Here is a 15711-nt window from a genome sequence, read left to right as displayed (position 1 = left end):
GTTTGTTCTGTGCTAAAAAATGCATAGTAGACATCATTCTTGTCCTTCTTCCCGGAGAGACTCAGATGCGGGTTAGCATGAGGATAAAGCGTTACTGGAAGAGTTACTACAAATAGCGTGTGCAGCCTATTTCATTCCTACTGCAGCATCAACAGCAGAGACTGATCACTTGCTAACAAACCTATTCCTGCCACCTTTGTCCATTAAGTTTGGGGGTGAAGTGATGCACTCTGAGTGTCAGAATTGGCAAAGAAGGTAGGTGCCACTCTGGGGTCAGTTCAGTGCAGTAGCTACTGTGCATATACATGTGCCCTGCCTGGACCCGTTCCCAGTGAAATACAGTGGAGTGGCTCGATGCAGCTGGAAATGCAGCACATGGTAGCTTTGCCCCAGGCTGGATTTGAACCTTTCTCATCTCTTCAGACAGGGAGCCTGGCGGGAGGTGTGCAGAGCTATATACGCTGGCAGTAGGGAATGTTGGTGCTGGCAGCGTTACTGGTGTTAGTCTACACTAACTGTTAGTGTATCCCTAAATTCTTGCTTGTTTTTCAGAAATTCTAGTTTGGCTTAACTTGTTCTTATGTAAGAATCCAAATACTACCAGAAAACCTTAAATGCTGGCATTAGTGAGGGCTTTTTAAAGGAAAGAAGAGTTTTGAGGAATTGGAGGTTGGGGTTTGTGGACTTTAGCCCACATGTTGAGCCGTTGAGCCTCCCATGGCAGCTAATCCCATTCCTCTCCCGGCACAGCGCTCACACCTCTCTCAAATATCCCTCACTCCCCTAACTCTGCTTGTCTACAAATCAGGGCTAACATTTGGATAAAAGTAGCATGGTTCTCTAGTGTTGAAATTTCTGCCTTTCAGGAAATAGTGTTATCTCAATTACCTTTCACCTTCAACCTTGTTAATCATTGCTAATGAACTGACTGATGCTAGTGCTCTGCTATGATAAAGGGAGAGTATCAGCATGCCCAGCAATGCACCTCGTGCGTCTGTACCAAGTCCTTGACCAACAGATTAATACAGAAGGAGCTTCATAAAACCCCTGTCTAATTTGCTGTCTGGACGCATCTCACTTTCTTTGGCGTGTGAGTGCTCAGCAAATGCCATCTGAGTGCACAAGCGTAGCTCTTCCCAGTACTGTTGCCTTCTTGTTTCTGTAGGTACCAGGCACCGCTGATTTAGTGATAGCAGTCTAGGTTTTCCTCCTGTGCGCCGGCATGCAGACATTAAGTTGCAAAACTGTTTTTTTGCTCCTAAGATCACCAGCCTAGTTCACAAACCCTGACTGTCACTAAGGTAAGGCACACTGAATTTAAAGTAGACTGACTTAAATACACATGTAGGTCTTTGGCTAGATAGTTGGATCAAGATTTACTGTTTAAAGTATTATGGGAAAAGCAGCCAATTAGGCATAGGATCGTTCAGGTTGGAAGGGACTTCAGGGGGTTGTCCAGCCCAACCCTCTGCTGAAAGCAAGTGTGTCTGAGTTTGCTGTCTGGTAGAGCCCCTTCAGACAACTGAATGTATGTTATTTTATCAGTGATCTTGGAGCCCAGACGAACTGAGCTTTGTGAAGATCATCCAAGTGTGGAGATCAGCATGAATATGTAATAGGTGATTCAGTTAACCAGCTAGCTAGTTCTCCTGCCAAAAGAGCAGAGGGGGTGGATTACAAAGGCAGTAGCGGCGTCTTAATTTTCTTCTCCTTCCCTTGTTGTAATGCACTAAGTGCAATTCCAGTCTGTCTTGTGCCAGTTGCCACAAGCAGGAATGAGCTAGCTGGTCCACACTAACCAAGCAGCTTCTGAAGCACTCAGAGACCTGCTGGCTCAGGAAGGAATTGAGCCAAACTGATAATGTTCTCTTAATAGATGAGCTCTTTCTCGGTGAACTTGAAATGAGAATTATGAAATGCTTAAAACTTACTATCTACAAAACCCTCTCTTTAAGATGCTGGAATAAGGTGCTGGAATAAGGTCCTTACAGTAGAGAAAGGGATCAGGATGAGAACATAGCTGTGTTCTTCAGCTGGTTATTAAGTTATATGAGTTTTATGTTGAAATAGCTGTGCTGTGCGTGCAGTTGTGATGGTGCCAGCTCTGGAGGCAAGTGCTTACCTCCAGGAGGACACTGTGAAACAAGGCCCTGCCCGGCAGCAGTACAGTAGCTCAAATTTGCACAGCCCATGTAGGTTTAGTGTGGCAGCTAAAATGAGAAAAGGAGGGTGGAGAGGGGGTTCATATTTGTGGTTAACAATCAAATGCTTCATCTACACCATTAATGGTTATAGCTGGTTTATTGGTCTCCTTTCTTGGTGTAAGGTGCAGGCTTTCACAAGTGCTCTAATGCTTTGCTTCCCAGAAAATGGGAGAGCCACAGTTGTTAACTGCAACATTAAACTTCTTCAATGGTTATTAAGTTATATGAGTTTTATGTGGTTATTAAGTTATATGAGTTTTATGTTGAAATAGCTTTCTTCTTTTAGCTTCTCCTGGGGTACAGTGGTTGCAGGTAGGCTAGAACAAGGTGTTGCCTGTTTTCACTTGTCTTGATCTTGCTTGTGAGCTGAATGAAGTCGCCTTTCCCCAACCTAGCATGCAGCTAATGTTAATACACCTTTTTTTTTTTTTTTAAATAAGATTCGGTGTTTTCCCAGCCATGAATACAGCTACTAATAAAGATGAAGAGATAGTTCAGCTTTTCTGCCTGCCATAGTCATTACTTTCTAGGAATTCTTGTATTGTAGGATCCAGAACAAGACCCATTTAGTTTTTGAGTTCATAATGATGCGTTTCAGGCATTACTGACTTAGACTAGATTTAAACCAACAGTCCGCAGGTGAAAGCGTTGCTATTGCCAATTTCTTAAGCAATCCAGGCTCAGCTTGGTTTTTGGAATCGAGATTTTAGAAAAACAAATGAACCAGCTGTTCATTGGGCAAATGTGTTATACGCAAGACACTTAAGTTCCTTAAATTAGTTAGTCTCATTGTAATGCTAGACTTTTTTTTTTTTTTAATTTCTCTTCCTCCAGCAAGTCTGTCTGGGGGAGGGAAGAAGAGATGGAAATCTGCTTGATTTCTATGTTTTGGGACCACCTCAAAACTACTCAAAAACTTAAATACAAGAAGGCTTGGGAATAGAAAATAAGAAAATTGTTGGTTTTTTTCATGATGAGAGAATGATATGTGCCTCTAAGGTAATGCTATTAAAATGCATTAAAGGCTTTTTATGTTCTTGGGTAAGTTTGGGCTTATACACCTGATTTCAGTAACTCATCCAGAAGTTTGCCTTCCTGCAATTTAGGTGTTTTAAATTGCTAATGCTTTCACGTGCAGAAGGACAAGTGCATCCAAAATCTAAACTGTTTAGGGATGGAAACTGTATCTGAATCAGGCACTCTTTTTGCATTTTCCCCATACCAAGCCAGAGAAATATCTCCATCCTAATAAACTCATTAAAGCAAAGTTTTATGGCCTTCAAAGCAAATCATTTCAAAATGTTCCAATTCCATATGCTTGATGATCACATCTGCTTATTTTTCTGCCCAGAACTCTCAAGCTGTCTCCTACCTGGGTAACAACCTGCAAGAGGCCCTGTTTTGCAGTTCCTTCCAGAATTTTGAACTTTCCAAGACTATATTACTACTTTTGAAGTATTTCAAAAAATTTCTGTACGCTGTGGTTCTAGCGTTTTATCCTCTGTTTTGGCTGACCTGAGTCAAGCCTATAGAGGTAGCTCAGAAATGGTGTTGCAGGATCAATACTGAGTGACTCCAGAGCTCAACGGTGGCTTGCCTTTCACTGGGAAACCCTCAGAAAAAGAACTACTCAGTGAGATCCTCAAAGCACTCCTTTAGATCAGATTCCACAACACTTGGAATCCTTTTTCTAGGGAATCAATGACAGAAGGTTATGGGGTTTTGGTGGGATTTTTTTTTTTCCGTGCTGTTTTTCCCCCGAAGGCAGTTCTTCATATTCCTACTAGGATGTTTTGTTCCCAAGTTTATTAAAGTAGTGTTAACATCTAGAGGAATATGTTCAAACAGGCAAAGGATACTCAAGTACGTGAACTACCAGTAGGCTTACATTTGTCCTGCTTCCTTAATATCTTTGTAAAAATCGTATAGTAACGCCTTGGTCTTCCTTGTGTAGTGCAGATTCCTCCCCCGGGGTTTGCACGCCTGCCGGCCATCCTTCCTTCAGCTTTCGTCTTGAAACCTGCCCCTTTTTCGTGGTTTCTTTGCACAGTGCAGGGAGAGAAGTCCAAGAGAAATCCTACAACGCCCGGTTGTAGGATTTGGGGAAGGGAAGGGCGGCAGGGGCGGAGGAAGCGGCATACGCCGGGCCGCGAGGCCGGGAGCGTCTCCGCGCCGGGGCCGCGAGCGGGCGAGGGAAGGCGCGGGAACCGAGCTGTCCCCTCTGTTGGGGTGGCTTTTTTCTTCCCAAGTTTAAGGGAGGCTCTTTCCTTCCTCTGCCTTAGCTGGCTAGTGAGGACCTTTGTTGCCTAGGTAACGAGGAAACCTTAAAAAACGGTGTTTTTTTTCTCTTTTTCCGCTGTGCTTTCTCGCTCGGCAATGCTGTTAGTGCCCCTTTGTGCTGCGTAACTTCTGTGGCCCGAGATCATGCATCTCGCGGGAGGGAGCAGAAATGTGGATTTCAGTTACAACAGCAAAATTAGAAAGGGCGTTGCAGTTCAGACGTCTAATTTCCTGACGGTTCGGTCCTGCGCGGGGCGCGCGGCAGGTCGTGGCCGGGCGAAGCGCTGCGCCCGGCCGGCAGGATGGACCTCAGGACCACGGCCGGCAGCAGCTCGCTGGCTTGCGCCTTTCTCCGCAGGTGACTCCCGCTTTCCTGCACTGCTTAAAATCGCTCAAAACTCACCATGGCTTCTGCATGTGTCTTTTTTTTTTCTTTAAGGAAAAAAAAACATATTCAACCACCATTTAACTTTTGAACACTAACCAACACGGCCCATCTTGGATCTCTGCCTTTGAGTATTTTGCCACCAAAGCTGTCCGAAAGGGCGACAAGAGTTGCTTGCCCAAAAGCTTCCTCAGCCTCTGTGCAAATTCCCTCGGAAGAGGACCGGGATGTCTCAGCCCTTGATTAGACTGGGTAGCTTTTATTGGTAAGAGAACTACTAAGGTTACCTCTACCCAGTGTCTTTTTATTCGTGTGTGTGTGTGTGTGTGTGTGTACATTTTAAAAAAAATAAAAAGACCTCCAAGTTAGCTGCTGTTTCAGAGGGTTTTCTTTAATACTGCTTATCTGATTATGATTAAGCAATGTAGTGTTTATAGCATACGCATTGACCTTGATGTTAGTTCAGCTGGGCAAGGATATAAATAATGAAGAAACTCCTTAGCAGACTTGCCCTGTTACATTTAAGATTAACTCTTTGATATACCATTCCAAAATAGTAACATCTTTTTTTAAGGTACATGGCTATTAAATAAAGGTAGATATAAGTTTAGTTGCTCTAGCTGAATTTTAAGACTGTTGGGATTTGGATTATTCTTCTGCAGCAAACTACTTCATCAATGCTCAGAGGAACAAGTAGCATCTACTACTGTAGTATCAATTATTAAATTATTTATATGTAAGGAATAAAATGAACATTGTAAAACAAAACTGAACTGCTTCAGGCCTTAGTTTGCTGGTCACACTCAAAGTATCTTGCAAGTTACTCAGTATGGTTCTGGTAAAGGTGGTTTGCTCTGGGGTTCATAAAAAATGCAAGACTGGAATGAGTAGTATAACTATTTTTTTCCTGTATTTTTTGTTAATAAATCTTGCAGGATAACAATCTTGGTGCTACCTGTACAAACAGAGGGGAAAAAAGTAGTTGCTCCTAGAAAATAGATATTGTAAAGCCAAAGAGTGCTTCTCTGTTTTTATCAACATAAATTCTTTAGAAAATAAATTGTTGGGTGGCTTCTTAAAAGAAAGTAGATTTTCAGCTCAAAATGCTGCTGTTAGAATGAGCCAAGCTATGTAATCTATCCACAAGTTATAATTTCACATTGCATTAATTTTGCTGATCAACATTTAAAGCAATTCATTGTCAACATGAAAAAACAAAAAAAAGAAGGTGTTGGGTGCAGAACTGCCGAGTCAAAGAGTTTTTAAAATATTTTGTAGCTCAAGGACTTGGCTCCTCTTCAAACATTTCCAACTACAAAAGGATGGATAATCTTGCTAGTGAATGTGCCCCCTCTAGAGGCAAAAATGTGAAAATTCGTTATAGCAAGTAAAATCCAAGAAAAGGTAGCAGCATTTCCTTGGAGTGTGAATGTTTTTTTAATTCCCCTGAGAAGGGACTTCTGCTGCAATTTAGGAGACTCGCTGCAAGGGGCAATATGTGATGTAGGTAGTTGCACTCTAATTTTTAGGTTTCTGTTACTTTAGCTGTTAAAGTAAGGTGAAAGTGTGCTGCCATTTTTCCGAGACAATCTTGAAATGTCTCAATAAAGAGCATTTTGTACTGGGGACAAGTTGTATTCGTGAGTTCTGTGAGTGCTGCGATTCTTAAAGCACGTTGTATAGTTTCGGTAAGCAGGGAAAGCCGTATCCAAGAAGACAAGCCAGCTCGCTGTCTGCTGTACCGTGAACAGTCAGATCATTTTGAGGAACCTCTTGGGAGTCTGGGCACTCCTAAAACTTCAGAATTTGGAATATGGGAATTGCTTCCAACCGCAGCTGTGTGTACACGCCGTGCGTGTCATCGCTCCGGGGACGACGCGGTGCTCTCGGTGGAGTGGCCAAGTTATCTGTTTGGGTGGTCGTGTTTGTTTTTTCTGGCAGTAACCGCTAAAACGTAAGTCCTACATGGAACGACTTTAGCAATTTTTGAATATTTGGTGAGAAGTTACAGAGTCGTTCTTTCATAGTGGTGTTTCGCCGTCGGTCTTTTTGCTGTTTTCACCTTTTCACAGCTCGGATTCACGACGTTCCTGAAGGCAGCATGTTGTGGGTGTACTTGTGCTCTGAATCTCCTGCCTTGCTGTCGGTGAAATAATCTACCTTTGAAGGACCTGTGTGAAGGGCAGCATCTCTGCAATGATTAGATTCTTCCCTCGTTTTTTTTTCCTTCCTCCAACTTCTGAAGTTTATCCCGGTTTATCCAGAGGGAGGGGTATTTTGGGCTTTTGGGGGAGTGCTTTCAACTCAACCCCAAGTTTCTACATGAAAAGAAAGGTGAAAACATTTCTGATGAGAACTTGAGATTTTTGTATCCCTGAAATCAGGTCTCATCGCTCTGGTGCTTTAGTACTGGAGCGGGTGCTTCAGAGTGTGAACACTTTGATTTTTAAATATGAGATGCATTTATACTCTTTTTTTTTTCCTTTCTTTCTTTCCTTTTTTCCCCTCCTTATCTCCTAAAGGTGCTCTTACAGAGTGTTACGATGAACTGGGCAACAGGTACCAGCTTCCAGTCTACTGCCTCGCCCCACCTATCAACATGATAGAGGAGAAGGGCGACCTGGAGACTCTCGATATTCCTGATCCGCCGCCCAATTCGGGGCACGAATGCCAGCTCCGTTTGCGCCTGTCCACAGGCAAAGACCTCAAACTCATGGTCCGCAGCATGGACACGGTGTATCACATGAAGAGGCGGCTGCACGCAGTGGAGGGAGTGGAGCCAGGCAGCCAGCGCTGGTTCTTCTCGGGCAGGCCGCTCGCAGACAAAATGAAACTGGAGGAGCTGAAAATCCCAAAGGACTACGTGGTGCAAGTCATTGTGAGCCAACCCTTAGCAAATCCAACCCCAGTGGAAAACTGATTTCTGCTTGTTGATTCTTCTTTCTTCCGTCTCTGTTGTGGGATTTTTGTTGACCATCTTTTTTTTTGTTTGTTTTTTTGTTTTTCGTTTGTCCTGCTAAGGGATTAGTTCCAAGAAAATGACCAGCAAAAATTCCATCTGTGATGGAGATCTGCAAAAACAAAACATAAAAAATGTAAACTGTCCTTTGGGGTTTGCCTGATCTCGTATTTAACACAACAGCAAGCAACACAAGGCAAGGGCAAAGAAAGGAACGGGAAAGGGAAGGGAGACGAGAGGTGGTGCAGAAAGAGGGGGAAGAGATTATCTTTCGCTGAAGCGATATAAATAAGTAATGATTATTAGAACTATTGGTGGTGCCCTGATCCATAGAGAGCAACAGAGAGCACTTTTATTAAAAAAAAATATATATATATATCGTGTAGGCAGCACGTACAGTTCATGCAAAAACTGTTGCTGCTCCGGGTAGCTCCCGTGCTTGGAGTGTTTATGCGGATGAGTTAAGGTTTGATTTAACTCACGTGCATCATCCGGTTTCTCCAGAGGTACAGGGAAACTCGTGGAGGGAGAGGTCTGCACCCGCGCTGGGCTCGCGTGGACGGCTCCCGGCAGCGCCCGACCAAGCAAAACCGTACGTTCCAGCACGGCGGCGCGGCTCCGTGCCGCTGCCGGCTTCAGCGCCGGGCACGAACAGCCTTCGGAAGCATTAGGCAATAATTTAGGAGATGTGTACTCCCGTGTACTGTGCTGTAAGCTTACCTGCTATCAGACTGACTTAGCCTGAAGTTTACTGGCTGACGGCACCCGAATACAACATGCCTGCTGAATTACTGCATCTCTCGCAGATCTTTAAAAGGAACTTTTAACAAGCTGGCTAATACGAGTGATGCATTGGTCTGCAATTAAGAATTAGACTTGTGACCTTTGGCAAATGGCACTGGTATGCCAGCTGTAAAAAATTCAGATTAAATTGCAGTTACACCCAAAAGTAGTGGATTGCAGCTTCCCCCGCTCAGTTCCTAGTGGGCACAAAGTCTGGAATAAGGTAAGAAGGGCATGGTAGCACACGAACTTCAGCTTTCTGCGGCTGTCATTTGAACCAGCCGTTGTTCTTCTAGGTCTGTGCTAGACCAGGTGACCCTCTAGCCATGGCAATTGGAAATTCCTCACTAAAATGCATCAGCAGCCTAGAACATGATCGTTATATTTAATAACTGGTGCTTTCCTCTCAGAAAATAAGAGGATTTCAGTAGGCAAAAGACAAATCCTTTTTCAGTGTAGTTTCAAAATCTGATCAGATGAACATATTGCAAAAAAGAGGATTGATTGATCGGTACCATGATTAGAGATGTGCTCTGTTCCTTCGGCTGCTCTGCACCCTTGCCTGGTGCTTCCTTCAGCTGAGATCAAATTCCCTGTTCTTTTTAAACATGATTTTTAGTCTGATTGTTTTTTCAGCCATCACTAGAATTACTTCAGTTCTTCCGAATTCCTGATGTGCTATTCAGGTATGATCCTTTTTATTATTTTTTCTTCCATCTTCCTTTTCTGAATCTACGATCAAAACCTAGAGCTGCCCCAGCTCTTACTCGTCTGCCAGGGAAACTGGCTGGTTAGGATTGATGTTTTTAAACTTTCTACTTTTCCTACTCCATTAACTTCATACAACTCAAGTTTTCAGACTTCAAGGGAATTCCTTGCTCCATGAGTATCAGCGTAAAGCTGGAACTAGCAAAGTCTGCTTGTACAACTTCACAAGACTTTCCCGACAAATGGAAGGAGATGCAAAATTTACATTGGTTAAGTGAGGCAATCGACTTTCGAAAGTTAAAACCTGCTGAAAACAAATTAATGTTTTATATCACATTTTCCACCGCCACCCCAAAGATAAACATGGGTTTTATTTTGGACCCAGTGTTGTGTTAAAGCTAAGGTTTTCTGACAGTTCCTTAACCCTGACTGGGTACAGGATGACTGAGTGCATGGCAGGGCTGCGTAAGGAAAATTGGTTCCCTTTTCTCGTAGACACCGAAGTGACTTGTTTTTCTTTTCTTTCTTTTTAAAGATAAAGCTGATAACGACGAGCCTATAACAAAAGATTTCTATTGTGGATTTTTTTAAAGACACACATGGTTTAGCGTAGTGGGTTTTTGCTGCCAGATCTTTTGCATTCCAAAGGGAAGAATAATATTTGTTGATATATAAGCAACTCAATCTCTTGGATTTTCACTTGGTGAAACGATGGTTGGTAAAACTAGATTATTTTATAAATTAAATAGTCCCTTTTCATGCCAGGAAGACACTACTTATCTTGTAAGGCATCATTTACATCTTTGCATAAACTGCCTTTGCAATGTTGTTTCCCTGTAGCCACTTCTGGAAGCAGGGGGAATTGTGATGGCTGATTAAGGAGCAAAGCTGAAACTAGGATAACAATATTGTAACTGTGAACACTACAACACTACTTTTTTGTAGAATACATGTTGGAGGTTTTAGTGTTTTTTTTTTTCCTATATATACAGGCATCACCTTGTACTGTTGATGGTATTACAGTGTATAGTAGACTAAGCAAGGGGCATGGTGGCAGGAGGGAGAGTTGACTCTTTCCCTTTACCTCCCCTTACTTTGAGAAGCTTCTGACATTATGTTGTAATAAATAATTGTATTTTTTATTAACTGCTTCTGTAGCAGGGAGCAAGGTGATGATCTGAAGCTATGTTGTGAGTGAGCTTAGAGGAGAACACAAAATTGTTTTGTGAAAATGTTATTTCTTCTACCATCCCCTCCCCTTCTCTCGTCCCTTAAGCACATGTATAAAAATGAAACAAACTCAGTGGCAAAATACTTTATAGGTGAAACTGCAGACTGTCTTCCACCTCCCTTCTCGATAAAATGACAGATGCGCAAAGCAGGTACCTAGCTGGAAACAAAGGAAGGGTACAAGGTCTGAATTGGGAGAGAATTCTAAGTTTTTAAAAATATATCTCTCTCTATGTACATATCTTAAAAAAAAAGGTAATGAAAGTGTGCGCGCACACTTGCGGCTTGCTGATTAACACGTCCCCTCTGCCTAAGCGGAGGGTGCAGTGCAGGCTGGAAGAGCGGTCGCTCCTTGTTTCTGTAGGAGGCCGCGTCCCTGTTTGCGAGGCGGCCTGGAGCGGAGGCGGCGGCGCGGGGCCGGGAGCCGCCGCGGGCGCCCGCGCCCTGGCCGCTGCCCGGGCTGCCCCGCGCCGCGCGGCGTCTGCCGGCGGAATCCGAGTAGCGCGGAGGTTTCGGTGACGCGCGCGGCCGGGAGCTGCAATGCCAAGTGCAGACAAGGGAGAAGTAATGGGATAAATTTTTTTTTTTATTTTTTTTTGTTGTCGTTAGACCCGTCCAGCCCTTTGCGTCAGTCCGGGTGAGCTGCGGCTATGAGCCGGTGCCGGTCGGTTACAACTCTGCCTTCGACACACTTCCGATTTTTGTACTCGTTATTGTTGCTTCTCTCTGGCCCAGAAGCGACGGACTGACGGCCTGGTCCGAACCCCAGAGCAGCTCCGGGGCAGAGAGGCGTGCGAGGGGGAGCGCTGGAAAGCGGCCGAGGCTGCGTGCGCGGGGTGCGCGGTTCCTCCTCCCGAGCTCAAGCGATGGCTCTGCTCCGCAGCGTCCAGCCCCGAACGTTGTTCGACTCCCCGCGTTGCCGTTTATCGGCCTCCCCTACAGAGGAGGGGGCGGGAAACGGGAATAGTTGAACTTTTTTGTTTGTTTGTTTTTCTTAAAACCAGCAACCTTTCTGTCTGTGGAGCTGGGAAATACTTTGGAAAGTTAAATGACGAGAGTCAGCAGTGTCTTTTTTTTTTTTTTTTTTAATAACCACACAAATGCTAGAAATAGTAGTAACAGCAAAACAAATAAGCGAAAACTCCAGTAACAACCAAACGAAAATGCAGGTCCTCTTTGCCTTTCGCAGGAAGTCGCAAGTTGATTTGGGGAGGAGGGGAAAGAGGGATTTGCGGATCCAGCAAAGCAACACATGCAATTTTCATAACATTTGAGAAAGCAGGTGGCCAACTGATGAAATATTGCTGTAGTATGACATGCTTCTACATAGTATATCTGTTATTAGTAAAATAATACAGAACTTTAAAAAAAAATTTTTTAAATCTTAGTTTGATGCAATGGTGGGATGCTTTTAGCCATGGAATTTTGAAAGCATTTTAGCGGTGTGTCAGCAAATTTAATGCTATGTTTGTCCATTTCTATCCTCTTCAGAAACATAAATGGTAGCTACATTTTTGACTTAGTCTATACAAATGCTTTTCTGTATCGCTGTAAATACATTCAAGACCCTGCAGCTTATGCAGAGAATGTTTACACTTTTTTAAAAAAAAGTTAAAGATTTGTGTTGGCTTTTTTCACTATGCTGCTCAGATTCTGTTATGTAGAAATGAAAGTAGTCTCAGTCTCTGTTAGAAAAAGAGTTATCCTTTTTTTTTTTTTTTTTTTTTTTTCCTTTGCCCTTCATTACTTCCCCAGTATTTCCACCTCTCTCCTGGATGGTGGCTTGCAGCCTTCTGGAGTAGGATGCAGGGGGATGTGAGAAAGGAGGTTTTGAGAACTTGCTTTGGGTGAGGGGATGAGCTTCATACACTCTGCAAACTTTCTTGGAAAAAGAAAAACACTTAAAATCAAGTAGATGTTGGTGATACTCCTTGCAAGTTAACCATTCCAGGAAATGACCGAATAAAACTTTTCAGCAACCTTGTTTCTGCTGTCTGCAAGAGAAGACGAATGACCTACTATTGTATTTGCAGCTACAAACACTTCTGTTTGTACATTTGTTAATGACTGTATATACAAGTCTGCCTGCTTTAAGACTTTCGTTTTCATAAACTGTTTTTAATTGCTCTGTTCTGCAAATGGCTCTCCTCTTCCGTACTTCAGCAGTTTAGATACTCCATAGCTGCGTGTGTGTTGCTCTGGTTCGCAGGAGACGGAGCTGTAGCTCTCCTTCCAAGAGAGACGTGTACATGCCACTGAGCCTCCAAAAGTCAAATAGTTGGAAGATGAGATGTTTTAACAAGCAGGCTTCTTACTATGGACTTTTGAGACTTTTATTAAATGTGTCCACTGGACTCTCCGTGAAGAAGTATGTTCTTGTCCTTCAAGCAGGACCGCTTGTTGGGTATTTATCCAATCGAACTCTGTATTTGTATATTTTAAAGATGAAGACCATTTGATCAGAACCATGGGGCAAATAGAGAACTTAAAATCCTGACTCCTGCCTTAAAACTTCAAGTTCATCTTAAGCTCCAAAAATTCTGCATCTACTAGTTTTAAAGCCCTCTTTCTCTTTAGGAAATTTGAATCTGGTCAAAGACTGGAGACAATTTAAGAAACTTTAAAACAAATTAAATTTTAGCTGATGGCTTTATTAAAAGTAACTAACTGGTCTTGTATTAAAAACCCTATTTTTGCCTCTCTCAAGTCCAGGGAATGTTTAAAGTGTAGAGATGGCTTTTGAGCAATGATCGAAATTATTACATTAGCTTGAAATTTGTAAGACACTTGCTTTAATATGTTCTGAGCAAGAGACTTAGGTTTGTGTCCTCTCTGCCTCATGGTAATGGCTTTCAAAGATGGCTGGTACCATCAAATTTGTACTTCTTGAATAAATATCTTCATTTTTATGGTAAAACTTTTTGTATGCGGTTTGTTTGTGTGCACTATGTAACAAACATTCATATGTAGGATACGGTGCTAGATTTGGTACTGACACAGAAAATACACAGTTCCAACACCTGGTGAAACAAGGATGAGGGAATTCGAGTGGTGTGACCTATCTTCCTGTAACTTTTATAAAATCTTTAGAGCTGAATATACGAATTGTGTAAAACATGCTTTTTAAGTCCCTCCCCCCAGCGTTTTCCTGGCTCATTCAGTCGGTGAAGAATTCTAGGCCTATATAAAGATGCTGTGAACATCAGGTAACTTTTAAAATGCATTATGTATTTTTATGTTTTACCTCTGTTTCTTGGTTGACATATCGCAGTAGTGTGTGCACATATTTTTAATCAATTGCAAAGCACAAGTAGGTTGTCTTTAGACTGTTAAATTATGCGATCTTTTTTTTTAACCTAGGGGAGATCTTTTACCATTGAGAGCAAAATATGAATTTCTATGAGTTGGAAATGCTGTACAAAACTTCCTGTATTTAAAACATTAAAAAAAGAGAAAAACTTTTTTTCTCATGCATTTAAAAATAAAAGTAATACTGGAAATGCCATGCCTTAAGAAATAAACTCAGTGTTGTTTTTCTTTATAAATTTCTCAAATAGAGCTTTGAACTCTGGAATTCCTACCCTTTTTTCATTATGTATCTGATACCGTGCAGACACATTTTGGTGATAGTTTTGATGTGTGTGACAGCACGTCTTACAAATATAGTATGCAATGCCTAGGAGAATCTATCAAGGGCCTTAAGGAGGGGTAGCAACGCCTGCTGATGTGCTCGGGCATCCGAACTGCAGAGCTAGCTTCCTCGCTTAGCTACTGCTATCTGCAAATGCCCATGCTTTCTCCAGCTCCTTTGTGAACGGAGAAAGTGAAAAATGACAGATCTGTGTAATTGGCCTGTAATTACATTAACTGACATCTTAATTCAGGTCACCTTTTTTATAATCTTAATTAACTATCTAATGTATCAGATGAGTATGAATAATTTTTTTTTAAACCACTTAGGTCTCATGTTACCACAACTAAACTTTCAAAATAAAATTATTTTTAATCTTAGGATGCTTTCAGAGTAGAATTTATGATGTGAATCATAAACAAATGTGCGTGGGAGTTCCTGGAATTTATGTATATATGTATCCTTCCCTTGGCAAGGACAGATTTTCTCAGGGCTGCTGTCCTCAGAACACCAGGATTTTAAAAGGATGTTATCTTTCTCCTTTAGCCATTTTTTATTTGAGCAAAATGTTGCCAGTTATAAAGTAATAATAATGAGGGGTGTTCGCCTTTCTCGCATGCACTCGCACTCAGCCACCAAGCTGTCCACACTTCTCTGGAAGCCTCGTGTAGGAAATGGGCTGGGGAACCCCCAACTGACTTAATCCAACCAAAAACCCAGGAGGAGGAGGTGGGTCCTATGCCAAAAGTGCGCAAGAGTACAAATTTCTCAGTTGCTCCTGCAAGCAGTGAAATGAGGTGCTCGTTTGCACCCTGTGACATTTGAGTTTAGGGTAGAATAAGACGTACGATTTACAAACCTACATTACATAAACTGCTTTTTTCCCATTCCTACCTAACATGGAATATGATTTTCTCCATTGTGCCTATATTCATATTTAATTTAACTGTATCTCACTATATGAAGTTGCATAATGTCCAGAGCTAGCACAGCATTTCCTCGCTATGGTAGGAGTTACACCAGCTATTGCAGCCGCTTGCCGGAGTAGTTGCTTTCCAGGTTTGGCCAGCACCTCCTTCCCGTTCAGCCGGTACTCGTGTGGACCCGTGCGGTGCTAACACCGGGTCGCCAGCCCGAAGGCAGCACAACTGCTGCGCTAAGTGACAAAGTCTTTAACGTGGACTCAATTTTGCTGCTTCTTATACCTGGGTGACTGCTGAAGTCAGTGCAGAAATGCAAGATTCAATCTCCGTGCTCTAGGGAGGAGGTGGCTGCAAGCTCAGCGGACCTGGTTCCTCCCAGTCTTGGCTAAAAACATAAGGCATAAAGGTACCGTACTGAAAAGGAGCCGAGCCCTCCACGGATCGGGCTTTGTGGAGAGCGGTTTGTTGTGTCCTTGCTTTCCCTCTCTCTGGACAAGCCCTCAAAGCTAGGATTTCAGGCGATGAGTTTATTTGCTCCGGAATTGGAATGGCTGCAGGGGTCTAAGAGGTGATGTGCCGTGTTACAGGCGTGTTCAAGGGTTATTTTG

The 15711-nt window shown here is 42.7% G+C and overlaps 1 protein-coding gene across 1 annotated transcript in view; it reads left to right on the top strand.

Moving 5' to 3' along the window:
- UBTD2 (ubiquitin domain containing 2) overlaps positions 1 to 8136 on the top strand; it is a 53572-nt gene extending 45436 nt beyond the window's left edge. Inside the window, exon 3 of the mRNA XM_062587143.1 lies at positions 7392 to 8136. Within this exon, the coding sequence (XP_062443127.1) occupies positions 7392 to 7789 (398 nt within the window). The 3' untranslated portion in view covers positions 7790 to 8136. The remainder of the gene's footprint in view (positions 1 to 7391) is intronic.
- Positions 8137 to 15711: the final 7575 nt, after the last annotated feature.

The sequence above is a fragment of the Rhea pennata genome, chromosome 14 (assembly GCF_028389875.1).
Source record: "Rhea pennata isolate bPtePen1 chromosome 14, bPtePen1.pri, whole genome shotgun sequence".
In the NCBI taxonomy this organism is placed as follows: domain Eukaryota; kingdom Metazoa; phylum Chordata; class Aves; order Rheiformes; family Rheidae; genus Rhea; species Rhea pennata.
This window is presented reverse-complemented; position numbering and strand designations above follow the sequence as displayed.